This window comes from Cucumis sativus, chromosome 2 (genome assembly GCF_000004075.3).
Source record: "Cucumis sativus cultivar 9930 chromosome 2, Cucumber_9930_V3, whole genome shotgun sequence".
Taxonomy (NCBI): domain Eukaryota; kingdom Viridiplantae; phylum Streptophyta; class Magnoliopsida; order Cucurbitales; family Cucurbitaceae; genus Cucumis; species Cucumis sativus.
In genome coordinates, this window is record NC_026656.2 from 18319662 (window position 1) to 18343124 (window position 23463).

General features: G+C 30.6%; 2 protein-coding genes and 1 long non-coding RNA gene across 4 annotated transcripts; 2 read left to right on the plus strand and 1 right to left on the minus strand.

The window, feature by feature from the left end:
- Window positions 1-4314: 4314 nt before the first annotated feature.
- Window positions 4315-6203, minus strand: LOC101219715 (30S ribosomal protein S13, chloroplastic). The gene is made up of 3 exons (XM_004140279.3): window positions 5946-6203; window positions 4798-5022; window positions 4315-4704 (listed from the first exon to the last, which is right to left on the minus strand). The coding sequence occupies exons 1-3, from the start codon at window positions 6054-6056 to the stop codon at window positions 4537-4539; spliced, it is 504 nt and encodes a 167-aa protein (XP_004140327.1). The 5' UTR covers window positions 6057-6203; the 3' UTR covers window positions 4315-4536.
- A 2839-nt stretch (window positions 6204-9042) lies between these two features.
- LOC116402063 lies at window positions 9043-12588 on the plus strand. 2 transcript variants are annotated; one of them, XR_004214420.1, is made up of 4 exons: window positions 9043-9275; window positions 9726-11560; window positions 11794-12131; window positions 12242-12587. It is a non-coding gene; the product is annotated as an uncharacterized LOC116402063 (long non-coding RNA). The 2 variants fall into 2 exon arrangements; XR_004214419.1 differs by lacking the exon at window positions 9043-9275 and having other exon boundaries at window positions 9289-11560; window positions 12242-12588.
- An 8517-nt stretch (window positions 12589-21105) lies between these two features.
- On the plus strand, window positions 21106-23274 carry LOC116402062. The gene is made up of 4 exons (XM_031880821.1): window positions 21106-21501; window positions 21905-22066; window positions 22196-22269; window positions 22956-23274. The coding sequence occupies exons 1-4, from the start codon at window positions 21180-21182 to the stop codon at window positions 23163-23165; spliced, it is 768 nt and encodes a 255-aa protein (XP_031736681.1). The 5' UTR covers window positions 21106-21179; the 3' UTR covers window positions 23166-23274.
- Window positions 23275-23463: the final 189 nt, after the last annotated feature.

Consider the following 23463-nt stretch of genomic DNA (forward strand, 5'->3'; position numbering starts at 1 on the left):
TCAACTTTTTCGAGTTATAACCCATCTTACTTTCCATACTTGGTTTCAAAGCTTGTTTACTTGGGAAAGAAGAACTTAAACACGTAAGTTAAATACTTAGTGAGTTAAGATTTTAGAAAACCTTTTTAGGAATAATAGTCAAGCACAAATTCATTTTTCTTTCTCAAATGCGTCTTCCAACGCCTTGTTTTATAAATCATATAAATCCACATGTAAATGAATCCTTCCCCTCGACAAACCTATAATGATTCACTCTCACCCGTATCTTGTGATTTATATATTCTATTAAAACAAGTTTTTGAATATGTAGATTTAATTAAAGGTGGAATTTATGCACTAAATTTGGATACTACTTTTATATAACTATTTGATGTATATTTTAGGGTTTGATGTATAATTTAGTTTTAGTGGATTGATATGTAAATTTGAAAGCTAACTTCATACTGTTGTATTGTGTAATTGTAATTATATGTTTTTTCAAATTTTGTTTCATAAATTCGACATATAATATTTTTAACTCATTACTTTTATGTAGGCTATTACTGCAATATATCTATGTTATTAACAATTTTTTTATTTGCACAATTGAACTCGATCTGGTTGATCCTACACCGCTATATCTACTCATCGCTTACAGTCTATATGAGATACCTCATTCACAGTTGTTTTAAGTTGTCGAAGAGAGAGACAGCATCACAGTGTTCGATCCCCTCCAGTTAGCAGATTGTGTCATACTTAGAAACTGCTGGATTGCTTGGGGTTTCCCATATAGGATTCATGCAGTTGGATTAACACTTAATCGGTCGAGCGTTGAAGACCTAAGACTCACACCTTTCATATGTCTTATGGGGAATGCACGATCACGTTACAGGGTGTTGCGATTCAGTTGGGGTTCCCGTGGATGGTGAGCCTGTTGTAGGATTGTTGACCTATAACTAGAATCAAGTCTGCCAAGATTTCTTGTTTTACCACCGACATGAAAGGTTCAACGGTTGAGTCTTCCATGGTTGGCAGAATAATTCATGGAATTGCCACTAGATGTTGATGTTGTGAGCGTTTAGAGATACACTTGTGCATACACTATGCAGTTGATTGGAGACTTTTTGTTTGCTGACAAATCAAACACCCTGGTCTATTTTTATGTTTTTTCTGTTTTTAAAACGATTTTCGATCAGACTAGTACGTATGCTTGGGGCGCTGCATACCTCACATGGTTGTATAAGGAATAGTGTCGAGCCAATAATACACAGTCTTTAATGATTGCTGGCCCATTGATGTTGCTGCAAGTATGGGCATATGAACAAAATTTGCCCATACTTGCACCACAGTCTTTAATGATTGCTGGCACCACAAGTAACACTACATGCCCTAGTTGGTCGACCTTTGAGTTTCAAGTATTCTTTTTATGTATATATTATTTTTTAATAAAATTTGCACTATCAATAACTTATTATTAATTTCTTTTACACATTAGATAGAGCGATGTTCTATCTTCATCAAAATAGTCAACAAATATGTTGTTGACCTACCGAATGATATTTAATCAACTGATATACTCTCAGGTAGTAAAATATTATACGAATGTTGTCTAGGTATGTTTTTTGTTGCCTACTTTTAAATGTTTTTAACAGATTAATTGGACACCATACACACCTGACATGACATTATGGTATTGTTTCCTGATCGATGTCATAATGGTCAAGTAGTGTAGACTTGTGTGGGTCTTATGACTTGCTTTCATATAATTAAGAAGCATAAGCCAGATCGTGTTTTGCGACAGTTAAGTATGCTGCAAATGCCACCAGATTTTAGCTTTACAAACTTGACCTTGTAGCAAATTGATTTAAGAGGCAAACACAATCAAGATTGACATAGGATTCATGCGGAACATATAGCAATGTGGCATTTGCGAAATAATTTATGTGCAAAAGCAATAGCACGAGCCGACAATATCAGATAAACTATTTTCCTTGCTACTCATCGGTTACGAGACGCTTCATCACAACTGATGACGCTTACTATTATTGCATGATAAGGATTTTAATATGATTTGTTCTATAAATTTATTACAAGCGTGAACATTTTTTAAATTATACTAATTAGTAACATGTGCATTGCACGTGAAATTTGTCATTTTATTTTAGTATATAAAAATAGTAAAGTTTGTATAAATAGCATAATATGAATTTGTATTCAAATTGTAATTTGTCATAATCAATCACTCCTTGATCCTAAACCCTTCTTCATTACTCTACATACAAACAAAGAAATATTTAGACGGTGAGTTGAGAAAGAAAAAAAAAACAAATTAAAAAAAATTGTTTTTATATAAAAAGAAATATTGACTTAGCCAGAATTTGTATTAAAAATGTTAGACTTGAAAGATTACAAAACATTCTATTATTGGTGTAAGAGCATTATATAAAATAGAAGCCAAAATGATTGATACCTTAGTTTGACAACATTTGTGAAAGCATATATACGTCTTTTTTAATACAAAATATTGCTCTCCATTGTATTGAAGAATTTTTAGAGAATTAATTGAGAAAAAAAATACACAACAAAGAAATTAAGATAAACAACAAACAAATTAAGAAAAATGAATTAAGATTGGAAAAAAATAGTAGACGATAATCCTTTATATAGTTAGGAGTTGGAGAGATTGCACAACTCTTTGAAATTCCGTTACTAAATATATATTAAATGTAAAATTATTAATTATTTATAAATTGAATTTTTTTTAAAAAAAAAACTTTCTACATTCTAGTATTTCATCCTCTAACCTTTCTACCTTTTATTTTCTCTTTTTATTAACTTTATACCACCCATTTTAAATATTATTTTTATTAATTTAAATGTGCATAACTCTTAAAATTTCGTTATTAATATAATTAAATGTAAAATCATTAATTATTTAATCAATATTGAGAAATTCAAATAAAAAAACTTAATGTATTTCATTTTCTAACCTTTCTACTTATTTTTTTTATTATTAAATAATTAATAATTAGGTTTTTCTTAATATAATGGAAGAGATTGCACTATTTAATCGTAAATACAATAAAATTAAAATGAAATGGCAATTACAATAAAACCAAAGTTGTAATAAGTAAATAAGTTTTAAAAATGGCAAAATGGAGAGAAAAAAAGTCTACCTACAGCCACTTTTATATACGGTATAGATTATTTGCAATCGTTTAGAATAATTTTGTTCAATAATTTTGTTTAAGTACAATGCACGTATTTGTATTCTAGTGGCGAGCCCTTGATTCAAAAAAAGGGAGTTTTGTGACAGAGGCCAAAACCTTGTTGGGAAGTTGTTTTAGATATGGGGCATCTAGCAAGGAAGGATGAGAGAAGAGTTAGCGATGCGAAGAGAAATGTTTGAGTTTAAGCTCTATCGTGTTAAGGTAAACAATGTGATAAGGTAGCTGGCAAGGAAGAAACATGTGTTGAATGCCAAGAAGAAGAAGGATGTGAAGATCATACTTTGTTTCATTTATGTGAAGTAAGAAAATGAATTTAATTATACTTTGAAAAATCTATGTATAGTGTTGAGTCACACTAAAGAATGTAAGTTATCTCTTTATCTACGTTGTATCTTATCTTTTGTACTTATCACCCAACGCTAAAGTTGTTTAAAACTAAGTGTTAAAAGAGGTAGACAATAAAAGAACCAAAAACAGCATCTCATTACAAATAATAATAATGAATTATTAAGTAAATTCACCTCATTTAAATTGTCAATTCAACGTGCCACTTTTCTACTTTTTCATTAGTCATCTAACCGTCAAGTTAACTCAATGATATTTAGAAGAATCTTTTCAACTTGAGACTAAAATTTCATTTTTGAATCTTAGAGACCAAATGGAAACTAAACTCAAACTTCTTGTAAAGATCGAAACCAATTACATGCCAACTAAGTCTAGTAAAGGAATTTGGTCACCATACCATCTTTTCATTGGATTAACTAACCATTCAAGCACAAAACCATTAAAAACTATTTCTTAAATCCTAAATGCAAGACTTATTATTATTATTATTTTAATTTAATAACAAGTAAAGTCAAAAGATTTGAACTTCTAACCTATTAGTACAAGAAAAAGCAAAGATATGGTGGCAAAATGAGTATTTGAACCAAGTATGGTAAATTAGTATCTAGAAATTTGCGGATGATATTTATTCGCCTTACTTGAGACCAGCGTGCAGTTACGACAGTGTTTTTCTAATAACAATCATAAAAGTTCGGTTTAAAGAGAGATTTTGTAAACATATCTGTATAATCTTTGTATCCATACTTAATAATTTGGTAAGTTGCGTACATAACTAAATGGATCAGTTAAGATAACACCACTCATATATGGAACATTGAGCATTTGTCAAAGAAGGTGAGCACATCTGTGAAGTAGAATATGGCACAGCAATAACATAACAGAGTGTTTGCAAGAAACTATATTCCCATGAGGAAATTAGATGCAATTTCAAGAGTTAAAAAACAATACATCTCAAAGATTTTAAAAGAGATTTACTCGGACATCAACGAGGAGCCTTCTTCTTTCCTGCAATAGCAATCTTCTTACCCTTCAAGGTTCTGCAATTGTTTTTCGTTCGCTGCCCTCTGCAAGGCAACCCCTGAATGTGTCGAATCCCTCGATAACACTGAATTTCTTTCAATCTCCTTATGGCAAGTGCATTGAAACGCCTCTGCAAAACAAACAATCGCATTTGTAAGTAAAGAGAGAACCGACTTTTGTAATTTTAACAAAATCACACAAGTAGAGAAAGAGAGTGAGAGACCAGATCTCCTTCAATCATGTACTTGGAAACCTCATCTCTGATAGATATTAGTTCTTCCTCAGATAAGTCCTTGGTTATCTTATTCTCCACGTTTAGATCAAACAGTATTTTCTTAGCATTGTTGCGACCGATACCGTGTACATATTGAAGGGAGTATTGAACTCGCTTGTTGTTCGGTATCTCAACTCCTCCAACACGTACACACTTGATTTGAAGACCACGAACCTGAAGAAAGAAAAATGACGGACCATTCAAGAAGAACATGAATACTGTTAAACCGCCAATCACCCAAATAGCTTCAACTGGTAGGTTATTCTAAAGTTACATGCATCAACCCATCATTCTTTGGTACTTGTGGCCTTGAAATTTGTAGAAGGTCCCACGAGTAGATGAGTGAGTTAATCCTTTGGTTGTTGATTGGTTTTGAGATTGAATATCAAATTAATTGTGATTTGATCAAGAATGTGAACTCAAAAGAGATATTAAAAGAGATACCATCTTACGGGGAATTTCAAAAATCCCACTTTCAAAAAACTATGTAACCTCTCACAGTTCTAAGATAAGGTGAGTTATTTCTCTCCTTACCGATTCGTATTGAGATGGAACCCTTGTTTATCGAATATCAATCAAAACAAAAACTCCTAAGCTAACGAAACAAGCATCAAATTGTAATCCATTAAGGTGCAGTCACTAATCCACTGAATCTCTTCTTTGAGTCCAATTATATAAATGCTTAATCCTTAAAGTCAATCATGCACAGACGGAGCGAGAGAAACAGAAAGTGAGTGGGATAAATATTAAGAATGGAATTGAGGGAAAGGAAATGCAGAAGTTTTGTTTCATCACATTGTTCAACAAAGATAGAGATAAATTAATTCCAAATAGAGATAAAGCGTAGTGGTGTAATACAGAAAAAAGTGCAGAGAGTAAAGTATGTTGTGTAAGAATAGTTTCAAAGAAATGAAGCTGCAATAGATAGTAGTAGAGATGCAAAGGGAGGGAGAGGGAGCAAGAATAAAGAGAAGACAAAAACAAGCTTGGAGTGGGTAAAGCCCCTGCACATCCTAAAAAATGCAGAAGAAAATGGAAATTGTAGAACAGAAGAAACTGAAAGGAAGAAGAGGGTAAAATTGAAGAGAAAGAATTACCTGAGGGTTTGAAATGGGGAAGGAGAGAGTGTTAGAAAGAGGATTGAAGTTCCGAGAATTGGAGATGAGGGAGAGTGAATGAGCAAGTGGGATTGCTGAAGTTTGCGCCATAATCTCGTCTGTTTCAAATTCAGGATCAGCACATTACGAACACAAACTGGATTACGATTCAACTCACACTCCCAGCGCCTTCTGCTATCAGTTTCAATACCTACCTTATCTTCTTCATCCCGCTTCAACAATGTGGATAAAGGCCGGACCCCAAACTTAGTCCAATTACAATGGGCTTGGCCCAACAATATTCCCATCCATGCCCACCCTTTCTTTTTCTTCGCCTCCCATCTTTACTAAAATCATATACCAATATTTTTAAAATTTAGATTTAATATCATTCACGAGTGGAAGACCAATATTTGTTACATGCTTTAACGTTAATAAACTCCTATCATTGATCAACTTTGATAGGTTTGACTATATTTATTATTTTTTAAAATATTATTATATACTTAATTATTTTAAATCTAATAGCTATATTTACAACTATCTTTTATAAAAAAATATATTTAGAAAGTTGTTAAAAGAAAATTCTATTTATGTTTTTTTGAAAACCTATTAAACTAGCTTTTCTTGGTACATCTTGGTTGAGATCGACCATTCAAATTTACACAAAAATTTAATTTTTTTAAGGTTATCAATTTTTTTTTTACTTTCTCGATGAAATCTAGGCAATATTAACATCGAGATTCTAAAAATTTCCAAATATTACGTAACCATTCCAATTTTATACCATATGTTACCTAATTTTTTTATTGACAATTGCAAATATAAAAATTAAATGCAAAAATTCAAAGTATTAATGTAAGATTTTAAAAAATTATAAATATAGTAAAATCTGCCCAAGTTTATTATTGATAAAGGTCTACCACACTCATAGACCATATTATAAATATTGGACGATAGAAGTCTATCCCTAATAAACTTTATTATAATTATAAATTTTTTAAAATATTGTTATATACTTAATTATTATCTCCAAAATTTCTATCCATTATAATTATTCTATTTTTCTTGTATAGAGATGAAATTTGAAACGAAAATTAGGAGAGGGAGAAAGTTGACTAAAATTTTGGAAATATTGAGAATCTCACCGGGCAATTGACACTTAACCATTTGAAGTTTTGTTTTGTAAATTTAGACCGTTTCGAAAAAGAAAATTGTTTTTCTAACGTTATTCTTTCAAAATTTGGACACTAGAGAAAGCTATTCTTTCAAAATGTTTTCATTTCCTTGATAATGATCGTGATCTTAGAGCTGAGCTTATATCACTGTTAGTCGTTCAGTTTGTCTAAGCAAGTTCAAGTTAGTGTTGTCCTCAGGAGTTATACTATAGGAAAAACAATCTACGATAGCTCATAAAAGATGCTATCATAGATATTTTATAGCATTTTACCAAAAGTCATGACAACTCAGGATTAAAAGTTTGAATTTATAATAACATTTTATAAAAGTTTAAAAAAAAGTATGCCTTTCGATAGAGTTTTAGAAAGGTTATAAAAACAATTTTTATTTAGATAATGTATGACCGTGCTTTGTTAAAGCCATGAAAAACTTTTTGTAGCAAACATAAAAAGTTATTGATTGTTCATGATAGCATTTTTTCTAACAAATATAAATGTTGGTCATACTTTTAAATAAAAGCTATACATTATAACAATGTATTTTTTCATAGATTTTATCTATAATAAACATTTTTAAATACCAATATATACTCAGGTCCCAAGCTAGAGTCATACTTATGATTAATTCTATTATTTTCTACAAAATATTGATCTAGAGATGCTAAGGAGTCCAACGAAAGAAAAGCAACTCAAGTCCAAGCTAAAACTGCTGAAAATAGGTCAAACGAAGATTAGTGGCGTCATGCCACGTTTAGACCTGAGAACTCTTAAACTCAACAACACCACAATGCAAAGCGAAGTGTCTCGTGTCTATATGAAGCATCACAATGTCTAGCCACAGTGCCACAATGTTACAAATTGACATTAGTTAGGGTGTTTCATTTTGTAAATTTCTCTCCCAAATTCATCGATTCTCTCTTCCAATTCTTTGAAGATGACTTTTGTGTTCCAATTTGTTCTTGAAGCTACTCCAAGGTCAATGAAGATTTAAAGGTACGTTAATGTCTTGGAAATGAATTTTTAGTTAACCCTTTTTGAGAATTATGTTTTAAATGAATTGAATTTCAATTAAAGACTGAATTCTAATCTTGTTTTTGTATAAGTTCACTTCATCAATCTTGAGAGCACGTAACTTTCTTTGATCTCTAATGGCTCTAATCATGGTTTTTCTTTAAACAACATTAATTGAAAATTCCTGATTCATGGTTTTTTTTTAAACAACATTAATTGAAAATTCTTGATTTTATTTTAAACGTGTCTTTACTTTCAATCTTTTTCTAAATTATCTAATTTGAATTCAATTAATTAACCATTATTAAGATAGCACTAGAAGAAAACTACTCTACAATGACAGTTATATATCTCAAAAAATGAATGGAATGAAAAAAAAACTGTCACGAAATATAAAATTTCGCGTTTTTGGCGGGAAAAGACGGAATTTTTCGGAAAACACTTTTCGCGACAGTTATTAACTGTCATAGAATGTTAGGGTTAAAATTTTTTTCTTTTTCCTTTTTTTTCTTTTTCCTTTTTCTTTCTTTTCCCTATTTCCTTCTTCCTCCCCGTGCGTCCTTCCCCTTCTCCCCAGCCGCAACCGCCGCGCCTCTTCTCCTTCCTCCCGTACGCCGCGACGACTCCACCGTCTCCTTCTCCCTTCCCTTCCGTTTCCTTCCCGCCGCAGCCCAGCCGCAGCCAGCCGTCTTTCTCTTCCGTTTTCTTCCGCCGCAGCCCAGCCGTAGCCCGCGATCTGCCGTCTCCATCTCCGGTTCGCGAAGCAACCTTGCAGCAGTCGTCCGCGCGCCGATCTGCCGTCTCCATCGCCGGTTCTGTCTTCGTCGAAGCCCGAGCCGCCGTGTGAACCAGTAACCGCCACGTTCGCCGCTCACAACCGCCGTGAAGCCAGCCGCGCAACCTTCGTTCCAACCGCTGCACTGCGCGCGATTCTCCGGCCACGTCTTCTTTAGCCGACCGCTGACCGACCCACACTTAGGATTTTGCTGCGAGTTCGACAGTCGTGCGTTGAGTGTTGGGAGTAACCTTGGGCTCCCTTAAATTCACAACCAAATTGTGAATTGTTGAGGGTTCAGTTCGCCAATATTTCGGATTTGATTCATTGGATTTAGTCGATTGAAGAATTTGCATAGAAATCGAGGTAAGGGATTTTCTACTGGACTCAATTGTGATTGTGAACTGTATGTGTGTTGAATGTATACTGTGGTTTGACTGAAAATATATATGAATGCATGTGAATTGAAGTAGACATAACGTCGAATGTATATCGTGAATGTCATGGAAGATATATATAAGTGTGTGTATGTTGACAGGACAAAGATTGTAGATTGTGTTGGTATGAGATATAGATATGAACTTGTGATTCTCGTTTAGATTGGGTGTACGATTACGCTAAAGTATGATTGGGTTAATAAGGATTGGCCTGTTTCTTGTTTGTTGTTTTTTCTTAGTAATGGTAGTGTGTGAAAGGGAATTTGATAACTCTATATATTGTTTAATTATGGTTTTGAATTCTGTTTTGTGTCTTTAAAAGGACGTTGAACTTCAAAATCGTTTTAATAGGGTCCTTGAACTTTGATTTTTTCTTTAGGGGAAGGGGTGTGTAAGGGATTTTGATTTTAGTCATTGAATGCCAGTGTGTAGCGCCCACCTCCAGGTGACGGATTTTCAGCAGCCACCGTCGCCCTCTTCCAATTTTGTTTTCGACAACCCTCTCTATTCTATGTTGCTGTTTCCAATGGGGTTGTATTATCTTCTGGAGTATACATGTTGGATTTGTTGTAGATGTAGCCATGGTTGCTTCCTCCTTCGTTGCTTATTCTTAACTTCATGTAACTTATAGCCATCTAATTCGTTTCTTCTTCCTATTTTTTCTCCTCTTCTAATGGCATCTTTCATTCTCTACATCCAACTTGCGCAACCGTGATATATTCTCCAAGGTAAGTATCTCTTTAATGGACGTCAAAAGACTGCATCTTGAAAAATGATTTCATCCAAGATATATTCATATGGGCTTTTTTATTCCTTTGAAAGAATGCCATTCATATATTACACATCCTTATACCTGAGTTTACAAGGTTGTTATAGTACTTTCGCGTTTCATGAGTGAAAAGATAGAATCAAGTTGCGGAATTACGTTCATTTTTAGAGCTCTTAAGTGATTGAAGATAGTTGATGTATATTTATTTTCTCAAAAGTCACATTTTTTGCAAGTTTGGTTTACTTTGGATTTATTAAAGATAATACCAGTTCACTTATTGATTCCATTCATTCCCGAAAAAATTCTTTAAAAAAATTTAGTTTAACACCAAGAATCGCTTTGAGGATTTATCTCCTTAAGGGTTGTCGGAACCATATACTGAACATCTACAATACGTTTGATCATAGTTAACTTTACAATGATCTAGTTGATAGTCTTCCTATTTGTTGAGCTTCTCTTTTAGATTGAAGGAAAGGGAAAGACTTGGCTAGGTTGTGGCAAGCAAACTTCTTCGCTATTATGTGGAGAAATTTAGAGGGGAGGCTAGGGAGTTAGAGAGTTTTTTTGGAAAAAAAAAAAAGAGACGGGACTTTACATTAAGAGAATGAAAAAAAAGACCAATGTTCAAAGAAGTGAAAAAGAGCAACATAGCACAAAAAAAAGACATAGGAACATAATGCAAAAAGTAAGCTAGAGAGGTGATAAGGATAATTAGTATATTTTAGTTAATTGGTTAATTGTCTTATTTTCCTGTAAGGCTATAGATAGCCAATTTAGAGTGTATTTGAACCTCTTGAATATCTTTCCAATATAGAACGTTGTTCTTGGAGAGCTTTTTCTCATCTCTAAGGAATGAGATTTCTCTTGTTCCAGAATGGATTTGGCATGGTACTCCAACCTGCTGCATCAAGAGGTTTAATTATTCAGTTTGGGCATTGATCACTAGGACTTTTTGTAATTGTGATAATGATCTTGTTCTTTTTTATTAGATTGTTTTATGTGATTAGTCATTGACTCCTTTTTATGAGTATTACGTCTTTTTTTTGTTTTTCTTATTGCAATTTGGTTTTGGTATTTCTGTTGTATGTCTTTTTATTATTATTATTGCAATTTGGTTTTGGTATTTCTGTTATGAATAGAGTTTTGTTTGCCCTTGGTTCTTTTATTTTTTCAATAAACGTTCGGTTGCTTAAATAAAATGGTTCTCTGGACAGAAGTGAATTGTGAGTTTACTGAATTTGGTAAATTTAGAAGCATTCCTCTGTGCATCCTCTAGTAGATTTTGGATTTTCCTCTTCCACTGTAATGGAATTGGACCGAGAAAAGTTAATGTGTTCCAGTTATTTTACGGTGCTGGCACTTACATGTTTGGAATTGATGATGAACGAATAATTGATGCTACAAGGGCTGGAAGCATTGCTCATCTGATCAACCACTCTTTCGAAGTATGTATTACTTTAACAATTGATTTACTTTTTATTTTTTCCTTTTATGTTAATGTTCTTTATCCTCATGAGATGACTCATTAAATTATGTGTCAATAGAATTATCTTATATCATAGTGCTCTATGGAGATGAATGCAAGTTAGCTAAATTTTTCCTTAGATGCTTGAAAGTTAGAAGAGAAATTTAACTCCGGTTTTTCTCTCATGGACTAAGCTATCTTATTCTTACACAGTAACTGTTGCTCCTCACAGAAGTGTTCAAGGATAAATAAAGGTTCATATTAGAAGTGGACGTCCATTAGTTTTGGTATGTATGTAAATTATTTTAAATCTAAGTATCTGATTTCCTAATAGTTGAAAACCTTAGTTTATTGACAAGAAATCAAATGGTTACTTCTGAAGTTGGTTGATTGTATTTGGTTATGTCTACTAATGAGAATGACTTTACCTTAAGGGGATAGACTTTAGTTTTGGTATCTCCAATTGAGAATTTAGCCATTGTGCTTACTCTTTATGGAGTATCTAAAGACAAGAAATCGACACTCCAATGCTATGAAAATTTTCCTATAAGGTAACATTTATAGTCTCATGTTCATTTGGTATGTTATTTTATTTGCTTACTTTGTAATACTATTCTATTTTAGAGCTATTTAGTCAATTGATTGTAAATTCTGACTACAGCTGATGATATGTGGGGAAGATATTCATAGTTCATCTTTATTGGCGATGATTGCATAATACAAACTGTTTAACTCTAAGGATTACAAATTGTCGTACATGTATTGTCGTAGGCTGTTTTGTTCTAAGGACTAGGAACAACCCAAGAAGTTGTTCAATTTGCAGTGGCCATTTGGTTGGACGTTCTTCTTCTCCTTGATCTCTTTCTCCTCTTCTTAGGAACTTCATTTTCATTATCAGATTTGAAGAGGGACCACCATGAGTGGGGTAGTAAAATGAATAGAGAATGGGAGAGTGAGCTGGGTATGTTTTTGGTATGTGTATTCTAGAGAGAAAGAGTGAGCTGGGTATGTTTTTGGTATGTGTATTCTAGAGAGAAAGAGTAGCAGTATGTTTTTGTTTTGCTGTGTTTGCCTAATATAGTCCTCATGGTCTTCTCTTTTCATTTCATGGAATCAAGTGTTGAAGTTCTTGTTTGTGTTATGTATTTTGTTGAGACGTTGATTTAGTTATTCATTGACTGTACGTATGTGTTATGGATTCTTTGTAGGTTCAACTGGAGTCGACAAGTTCATGAGTTTTGTTTCAAATATCATTTCCAGAAAACGAACATTCTCAGTTGGTCCAGTCAAATATATTCGAATGCTATTTAAGATATTTTTTGATTAAGGGTTAGTATTTCGTACATGTGGATTACTGAAACTTGTATTAAGATGTACAAATATTATAAATCGTATTATAGTGTATATATATTAAAGTGTTGGCTATTTTCTTGTACATTGGTGTGAAACTTGTATAATTTCAAATTTGTCATTCTCAGCTACATTATTGTCATTCTAATGGTTCGTGTAATGGTGGAGCTGCATGGAGAACAGAATAAAACTATAGGAAATTGAGAAATGTGATAGTTAGTTAGTTGTTGTAAATTGGAGAACGATGACAGTTATTTAACAAAATAAATTGTCACGATTGCTCTATATGTGACAGGAATAACATGTCGTCATAAGATAAACAATGACAATTTTTTTAAAAAAAAAACTGTCACGATTGCATTATATTTGACTGGAAAAAAATGTCGTCAATGGCAAAACAATGACATTTAATGTTATCGAAAAACTGTCACGATTGCACAATCGTTGACTGGAAAAAAATGTCGTCAATAACTAAACAATGACATTTTTACAAAAAAAAACTGTCGCGAAAAACATATTCATGACAATTAATACATGTCACGATAATAGAATTCGTGACAATTATTTAACTGTCGTTAATAAAGAAATGATGATAGTTATTGAATGTCATAAAATAAATTATGACAGTTATTGAATGTCGTTGAATGTTGATTAACGACATTTATTTCATGTCATAAAACAACCTATTGCGACAATTTTCAAAAACTGTCGTCGAAGGCCTTTCCATGACTCCCGCTTCTATGACTGAAAATAACTGTCGCGAAATCCGTTCGCGACAGTAAATAACTGTCGTCGTAGTCCACTTTTGTACTAGTGTAGAGTCTTTTATTGCTTTTGAATGTCTCGAAACCTCATATTTTAATGCAAACATAAAAAACGCATGAAAATCGCGAAGATAATAAAAGTTCATTTAATAAGTTTAGTTTGAATTATGATGCAATTTTTGTTTATTAAATTGAGATTAATTAGTTTCTTGAACTAGTTAGTTGTGGATTGACGTTGAATGCGACATTGAACATGAACAATTTGTTCAATGATAGTAGGAAGAAATATAAACTCCAAAAAGATTTATTGCTTTTACTTCAATCCTTATGAAAACTCCGTTCCCAAATGAAAATTCTAGATTTCTTATTTGAATCACCTAAATAAAATTCTTTTGGTTCGATTTCTTACATTTTCTCTTTATTACTTGTTAGTTTCTTTATTAACAAAGTTTGGATTACAAATTATGTTTGTTGGTTGTGATTTGAGGGATGTTTAAACCTTTTTAATTATGATTCAATGTTGGGTTATTCCATATGATTGTTAGTTTTTAAAATTATTATATGACTTTTTATTTCGTTATTTTATTTTATATTTTGAAATTAATTGGTACTTAATTATTTTGCAATATTGTTTGGATTGAATTTTCAAAATTTGTTATTTATTTAGTTATTAAAATGTTGGAGGTTGTTAATCCCTTACTCTTATTAGAGTTAAAGTTTTTCTTATACGTAGTTTTGTTGAGTTTAGCTGTTTAGATATTATTATATATATATATTTCAAATTTCTCCAAGTCTCATGACATTTAAGCTAACTTTTACTATTAAATTCATAATTTAGTGTGGTTTATTGTTTTTCTTAATTTATTAACTACTCTTTTAAATTTAAGGGATACACTTTTAAATTTAAGGAATAATTAATTTTTGTTTCCTATATTTTTTTATTAATTCATTTAATTTACACTTGGTTTTCTATTTTCTATATTAAAAGGGCAAGAAAAAAAAGTAGGAGAATGCGCTGAAAAATAGAGTGATAATGTTTTTGCATTGGCACGACTAATTAAATTAATTAGGAAGCCAAAAACTTATTAACTTAATAGCAAATTCTTTTATTCTGATAAAAAAAAAAAGTAAAATATGAATCTTTGAGTAAATAAATTTTTTTAACATACGAATCATTAGGAAAAAAGAACTGCTAAATACGTTCCAGGGTCAAGAACTAAAGAAAGACAAATGAAATAAAATAAAGATGTAAACAAGATTTTTTCCTACTAAATTATTCATACATTATGATCTCTATTGAGTTTTATTAAAGGACAAAAGAGACAAATGAATTGTTAAAGTTTATCATCACGATGGTAGTAGTCGCTGGTGAGTCGCGATGGCCAAGAGTTGCCCACTTACCATTACATTTAGAGTGGCCATAATTGGGTGGTAGCAACGGTCCCAGGTGGTAGCCAATTATAGAAATAAAAAAGAAGAAGATATGTAGGAGAAAGATGATAAACAAAGACACAAGAAATAATTATCAAACAATTTTTTTTTATTATTTTTGTTTTTCAAGAACCGAAAACAAAAATAATTACGGAACATATTTCAATTTCTAGTTCTTAGTTTTACCGAGAATGTTATCAAATGAACTTTATTTAACTTAGATAATTCTAATTTTTTAATTATGTTCAAGTGCAACAAGAGTCGTTCAACTTGTATGCAGTGAAAATAAAAAAATCCAGTATTCATATCCCTCACATCCAATTTGTAGTGAAAATTATAATCGAAAGCTAAAATTAGTTTATATACTTTTAATTATCCAATTGTAGTTGTTGCATTTTCTATAAATCTTAAATTTAGCCATTTATAAATTAATTTTACCTAAATAGATCGAATGATAATAATCTTACCTAAAGAATAAAAGAGGATTCTTCAAAAGTGACGCTAAATTAGTCTCAAACATTTATTAGCTTACATTTATTGATGAAATAATATAAAAGCATAGGGTAAACGTAAGGCTTAAAGTGGCGTTGGTGCTGGAAAAGTCAGTCTCTTAAAACAATTGTTGTAGACCTTCATTGGATTAGGCTTTAAGGCTTCTAAACTAGGGAACGAGAACCAAAACTCAAATGCTGCAGCACATTTCTTGCCCATGTAATTGACATATACGCAACAACTTAGATCCAATTCCTTCTTGCTTATATTGAAGTAATAGTTATAAAGTTCCACTTGGCATTTTTCACTCCTCATCATGTGTAAACACGGTGCTAGAGTAGGTGCTCTATCTTCATCTAACCAATCACTCCATATTGATGATATGCCATTGTCATCTACCGTAGAAGGTTGAACTAAGGCCAACGAGTCTACTACAAGTAATGATAGCATCACCACCACTAATAGCACTCGAGTCGAGTTGTTCATCTTTTCCATTTGATCTTGATAAATATTATGAGTTTTCCTTTCCTATTTCGCTATGAAACTTCACTGTGTTGTCTTTTGTATGTGGAACTTCACAAGGAATTTATAGGGGAGGTTGTTATGAAAGCGTGAATAAAGAGAGAGAAAAAGTTAAGAGCTAAGTAACATACAATTGTAAAAATTTAATTGAGTTGTTTGAATATGAGTTACCTTTGATTCCCTTAGTTAAGGAATAATTAAAAACAAAAATAAAGAACGGTTGACTACACAATATTTGTAACCTTCAAATTTACAAATGAATGAAAAACTTTTTTTTTCATATGTACAAAGAATTAGGAAAACTTAAAAAAGTTTTCAAAAACAAATATGCAAGTTGTTATACATCACTAACTTCACCCTTAATTAGTAATGTAGATTGATTTTATTAAAGATAAAAAGAATAATGGAAACACTAATAGATATTAGAACTAAATATTTTAACTAACTTGTATGTTAATAGTTTAGTGTGTTAACAGTGAAATGCATTTTTTTTATTTAACTCATTATTGTTTTAGTATGTTTTAAAGATAAATTATTTATTTTGGAACTTTGTTGAAATTAAACAGCCTGAAATTTAATGTTTTGACTTGAAATTTAATTTGTTTTTTTGGATGCTCATAATTTTAGTAAAATTGGATTGAGGTATTCATGAAACTTTTCAATACTTAAGGGTATTTTTTTCATACAAGATTTTGGGAGAAATGTAATTCGTGGAATTAAATTTTGTATATGGATTTGTACTGTGAATACATTCTCTAGTATTTACTCATTTGATGCTTTTAAAATGTCATAGTTGCAAGTCAATTTGAGTTTTGATTTTCTGGAATCCAGTGAAAGTTTAATCATCCAAATTTTCAATCTTTCAGAAGATGTTGATCTCGATGTTAATAAAAATTTGCATGTTAATGAAAATTTGCACGTCTTGAGAGTTTCTAGAAATTTGGGTCATCAATTTTTACTTCAACCAAACGTCTCCAAAATGAATAGGAATGTCTCTATTTATAGATAATTTCTATGGACTTTAGGTGGGCAAAAGCCCTTTGCTTGTTGGGCTTGGGCCCATTATCCTTTTTGGCCCAATTTTTATATTTATGGCCTAAATTAGAATGAATATGATAAAATTTAATTATCTAAACTCAACCAAATTATATTATTCCAATGTTGGGTGTGATGTGATGATGTGACAGAATTGAATTGGCCAATTTTTTTTCTTCAACAAATGTTCATTTTTGAGATTCGTGCACGTGTTTAGGTGGGTGAATCTTGAAAACGATAAGTTGAAACAAAAAATACAATTGATTTGTTCTTGATTTTTGGTTCCAATTAATATGCCAAATTAATCATCTTATGCATTTAGACATAAGTGTGATTAAATGTTATATGAAGTTGGGTGAATTTTCAATTTGTTTCACAATTGTTTCCTTCAATGAAAATAATTTGAAATATGACCTTTTTTTTATGAATTTAATGGAAGAATTGAGAATTAAAATTGAGAAAATTTGCAAATTACCATTTTTTTTTGAACGGATTTATGATTTTGAATAAAAGATTAAAGAAAACTCACACAAGAGACACAAATTTGCTTTTTTAAAAAAATCCGAGTTAAAAAGAATGTTGTTTTTTATTTTTTTAAATAAAAAAACAAAACAAAGGAGGATTACATATATTCCTACTCAATTTAAACAATTTGTTTGTTGAGAAGGTTGAAGATCTGATTTGTTATACCTTCTATTCTTCTTTATAATTACCAAGAATGATGAAAACAAAATTCACACTAATTCAGACATGTGTTTGAGACATTTTTAAAAATAGTAAAATAAATTAAAATATTTACAAGCTATAACAAAATTTTGACCTCTATCAATAATAGTCTTCTATCACTATAACATATCAATGACTATCAGTCATACAATTTGCTATATGTTGTAAATATATTGTAAAATTTGTAATTTTTTATTTTTTTTCTTTTCTATTAGTTTTTTTTGTTTGTTTTTCAATATTTTTTTCTCACCTTTTACCTTATTTTTTACTCACAGATTTTTTTCTAATAACTTATATACGGGAGTGAAGTAAGGGTAAGCTTGGACATAAAGCACTTGAACAAACTTGAAAATGGAGCACAACGACCTTGATTGAAGATGAAAGGGCACTTGACTTTATCATTATTTTCACTTGAACATGATGTGGAGCACGCCATGCTTGAAGATGAAAGTGCACTTGGCTTCATTATTATTCTGACTTGAACTTGAAGATGGAGAAGCGAAATTACACCAACATATTGGATCGGCTGCAACACATCGAAAATGGAAATAATTATCCTATCGACTCCAACACATGGGAGAAGATATAAATGATGATCTTTTCGGCCCCAACACATGGAAGAAGATGGTGATGATGATCCTTTCGACTGCAACACATGAGAGAGGGTGATGATGATGATCCTCTCAGCATAGAAATACTCAATATTATAACCTCTTTTATTATAATAATGAGATCAAAATGTATAAGAAGATGATTTATGTATTTAGAAATACATCTTACATAAATATCATGTCCGTTTTACGCAATTGACATGGGCCCATGAACCTTTTTGCCTAATTTTTATATTTAGGGCCCAATTGTATCGGGGTATGATAATACGTAATTATTCAAATCCAATCAAATTGTAATTATCACAATGTTTGCTGTGATGATGTGACATAATTTAATTGGTCAAAATTTCTTGCTCAACAATATTTTTTAAACAAAATATTAACGGTTTTCATCTAAAACTAAAACATTTTTTAAAGCTCAATAGGATTTTAAAACTTTCAAAAGTTTAGGAGCATTTTCTTACCGAATTTATAAAGTTCAGGTACATTTTTTTTAGTACTAGAAATCTTTAACAAGCATTGCACATGTATGTATTTATAATTTTAGAGTTAATTATCTTAGTTTTATTTGTACATTTTCAAATATAGCAAAGAAATTAAAAATTATTTACAAACTATAGCAAAATCCTCAAATTCCCTATGATTGATTTAAGTTTTTTTTTTGTCAAATTTTGTAAATAGTTTAGTTTAGTTTAGTTTAGTTTTTTTATATATATATTCATGACAATTCCTCTATCTTTTTTATTCTATTTTATTTTCCCAAAAATAATATGTTTAACTTTTAACACATTTTTATAGGGTTAGAGTTTTTTAAAAATTATAACAAAACGACAAAATATTTATACTCTATAGAACAATTTCGAAAACAAAAAAAGCCTACAACCCCACAATAAAAAAAATACCAAAATTGTTCCCATCAACACGAGATTAATATATTTGGTACACGATCTTGTACCAAGATCGTTTATATTTGGTTATACGATTGTTTAGATTTTACTATCCAAATCTAAACGATTTCTTTTCAAGATTATTTTGATACACAGTCGATTAGATTTGACTATTCTTTCCTACACGATCGTTCCAAATCTAAACGAAGATTTTTTGTTACACGATCGTTTATTCGTTTAGATTTGGGTACACAATTATTTAGATTTGGGTAGTCAAACCTAAACGATTTTTTTTCAAGATTCTTTGCTACATGATTGTTTAGATTTGCAAATAATACAAGATTTATGATTGATTGAAAAAAATATCATTATTTCAAAAAATATAAAAGAAAAATGGTAGAAGAAGGAGAAAATAAAGATGATGAAAAAGAAAAAAAATCATAGAAGAGAAAGCGAAAAAAGACGGAAAAGGAATAGCAAACCTAGAATATTTTTTAAAAATAGTCTCATGGGCTTTTTGATTTTGTTAAACGGACAGTAAATATCTTTTCGATTTATTATATTTATGAAAATTAATCAATTTAAAAACTAAAATTTAATACGCATTTTGAACAACAAAAAATTAAAATAATAATTTTGGAAATTAAGTTAAATTGAAGGAAAATTTTCATAAATCTAATAAACTGGCAAAATATTTATGGCCTAGGTAACAAAATGAGAAAGAATGTGAAACCGACATAGGTATAATTTAACAAAATTACAGATTTGCCCTTTCTTATCATTGTCTTTTATCTCTTTTGCGATTTTTTTTCTTTTCATCGTCTTATCTTCTCTTCTTCTCCATTTTTTTTCTTTTCACCGTCCTTTTTTGTTTTTATTTTGCTTTTTTAAAAAACACTTTTGTTTGCCATTCCTTTCCATATTCTTTCCTCTACAATTTTTCTTTCTTTTCATCGTCTTTTTCTCTCTTTGTGCAATTTTTTTAAACTATTATTTGGTTGTTTAACATCATGAAATAAACGTTGAGATATTGAATTGTCAAATGTGTAAACGATCGTGTACTAAAAATGACCAAATCTTAACGATCATTCCCAAATCTAAATGACCGTTTTTCAAATCTAAACAATTATTTTCCAAATATAAACACTATCGTGTACAAAGAATCTTGAAAAAATCGTTGAGATTTGACTACTCAAATTTAAACGATCGTGTAACAAATAATCTTGAAAAAAAAATTGTTGAGATTTGGCTACCCATCAAATCTAAACGATCGTGTTTCAAATCTAAACGATAGTGTGTCAAGTGTAAACGATTGTTTGCTAAATCTAAACGATCATGTACAAAGAATCTTGAAAAAAATCAATTAGATTTGGGTACGATCAAATCTAAACGATTGTGTAGGAAATGATAGACAAATCTAAACGATCGTTTTCCAAAATATATTACTCCTAGATGTCAATTAATCGCTGGACATTTTTGGTATTTTCTATTGTGAGCGTGTGGACTTTTTTTGTTTTTAAAATTGTTTTATATTGTATAAATATTTTGCCGTTTTGTTATATTTTTTAAAAAACACTGAATGGAATGCGAAATTAAATAATAATAATAATAATAATAATTCAAAAAGGGTGGGCAAGGGAAAAGGGTGTAATATATAATTAGAATCCAATTTAATTTGGAAAAAGAAGATTGCTTAAACTTGAGAAAAAGAACTGAAACACACACCCAAATTCAACCTTTAATCCTCCTTTCTTGCAATTTAATTTGTCATTACCACCACCATGTTCTCTATCAAGATTGATGACATTGATCCTTTCTTAGATGCAACCATCCTGTTTGCTGAACTTACACACGATGAAATCTGCCTAAAGTTCTTGCCCTCAACCATGTCCATAATTGTTCGCTACGAATGCCCTATTTTCTTTGTAACTATGTCTCTGCCGCAACCCTTATTCGTCGAGTATTCCGTTGATCGGAACCACATTTCAAGGATTTCCCTCCTGTCCTTTTACAGTGCTTTGCTTGAATGCCAAACTTTTGCTGCATTGAACATCCATCTTCAGGAAGACCAGAATAAAATATTGCTTACATTTGAGCCTTCAAGTAAGTATATATATACACATATATTTATAATGCCCTCTTTCCTTTGTTTCTTTTATTCAAAACTGAATTTTGGTTCTCAATATTTTCTTGATTCCTTAATTCATACGTTCTAAGAATTTGTTTATGAACATGCATCTTTGGTCATTAATTCTGTGGATTTTTGTTTTCATAAATTATGAATCTTGTTAATGTTTAGATCATTAGAAATCGATTCTTGCAACTTTAATTCTTTAATTCAAAAGTTCACCATATATCAAATGCTTGAGCATATTCTATACTTCAATCTTGCTTCTTTTTTCTTTTTTTTCTTCTTTTTTTCTTTTTAAATATAATTCAAATGTCAAGTATAATTATTACAAATAATATATAACTCTCTTTTGACTATATAATATAAATTTTTAAGGTCCATCAACATTACCATTGAACCGTGAATTGACATTCGTCGTGCCTATGGAAGATTGGTCTACTGCACAAGTTAACTTTGATGGAAAAGTTTTCTCCATTGAGTCACAACTGTTTATCGATATTATCCAACTATTTTCTTCCTTCACTGAAGCTAATACAAGTAATGCAATTCTATTTTCCGTATATTTTACTTTTTTTTCTTTTAAATAAATAGTGGTTTATAATAATTTATATATTATATATATATATATATATATATATCGCTAAAACCTTTTTTTATTTTGTACAGTTTTGATTGCTTCATTTGGTTCAAAAGTCTCCTTCTCAATTCTTCCATTTGCAGAGACACCTCTTACCGAAGAGGTATGTTCTATGAACTTTTCTTCAAGACGGCTGTTTTAATTTTCTTTGATATATTTGTGTATTTTTGTAGATAAGATGAAAATTTGTTAAATATATAATCCCCAATTAACACAAAACCCTAATTGATATGAGTTATAGTAAATGTAATGTTATATGAATATTCTGTCACTTCTAATGTTCCTTGTGTATTTGAAAATTTGTTGAAGGCCAACAAGTAGAATTACTTGGTTAACGTTGAAAATCTGTTAATATATAGTCATTAATTAACACAAAAGTCTAAGTTGATATGAGTTGGGGTAAATGTAATCTTATATTTTATGTAGAATTATATCGATCAATATTAAAAAGAATAACAACCTTTTGGTTCTTCATTCACTATGTAATTTTTTTCTTCTTGTTAAATATGTTTTATTGATTTCAATTCAGTGTTAAAGTTTCAGAATGTGAACCAAGTTTCATAATTATTACAAATCTTGAAATCTAGGAACCAAATTGAACAAAAATTCAAATTAATCTAAAGGGTTAGCATTCAAAATGTGTTAATTAATCATTCATTAACAAACAATAAAAAAGAACATAGACAAAAAAAAAGGGGTTATGAACGGTAGTGACTTTTATGAAAACACTTTTAGTTGAAATTATTGGATGAGTAAAGAAATTTGTTTGACAAAATGAATATTGTGCAGAGTGGAACATGTTTGATTTTTGGTGATAGAGAAATCGAAACTCAAATACAAATGCCACTTCTTCCATCCTCATTTTTCAGTAATTGTGTACTTCAATCTCAAAGGGTATGGTTCTTCCAATCACCTGATTCTTCTTGTACATTCATTCATTTCCCTTTTCAAGTTTATCCTCATTTTTTGGTGATCTGTATCCCTTTCCAAATTGTGTAATTAACTCTTCATCTCAACATTAAGAACACACACTCACTAAACAAAATTGAAGTCTGATTACTTGGGATTTTCTGTATAGTACTATCAATACAACTAATTTTCCTCCCAATGTTTTGAACTTTTCTCATTTTTCTATTAAAGTATTATTAGAGTTCTTAATTGTGTAATTAGTTGGATTTTACTGCAAGAATATGGCATTATAATGGCAGCTAAACCCTTTTGAAATTTGATATATTTTAAATGAATTAATATTGTTCATTAGCAAATGCTTGTTTAATTTAAAACATACATGTGTGTG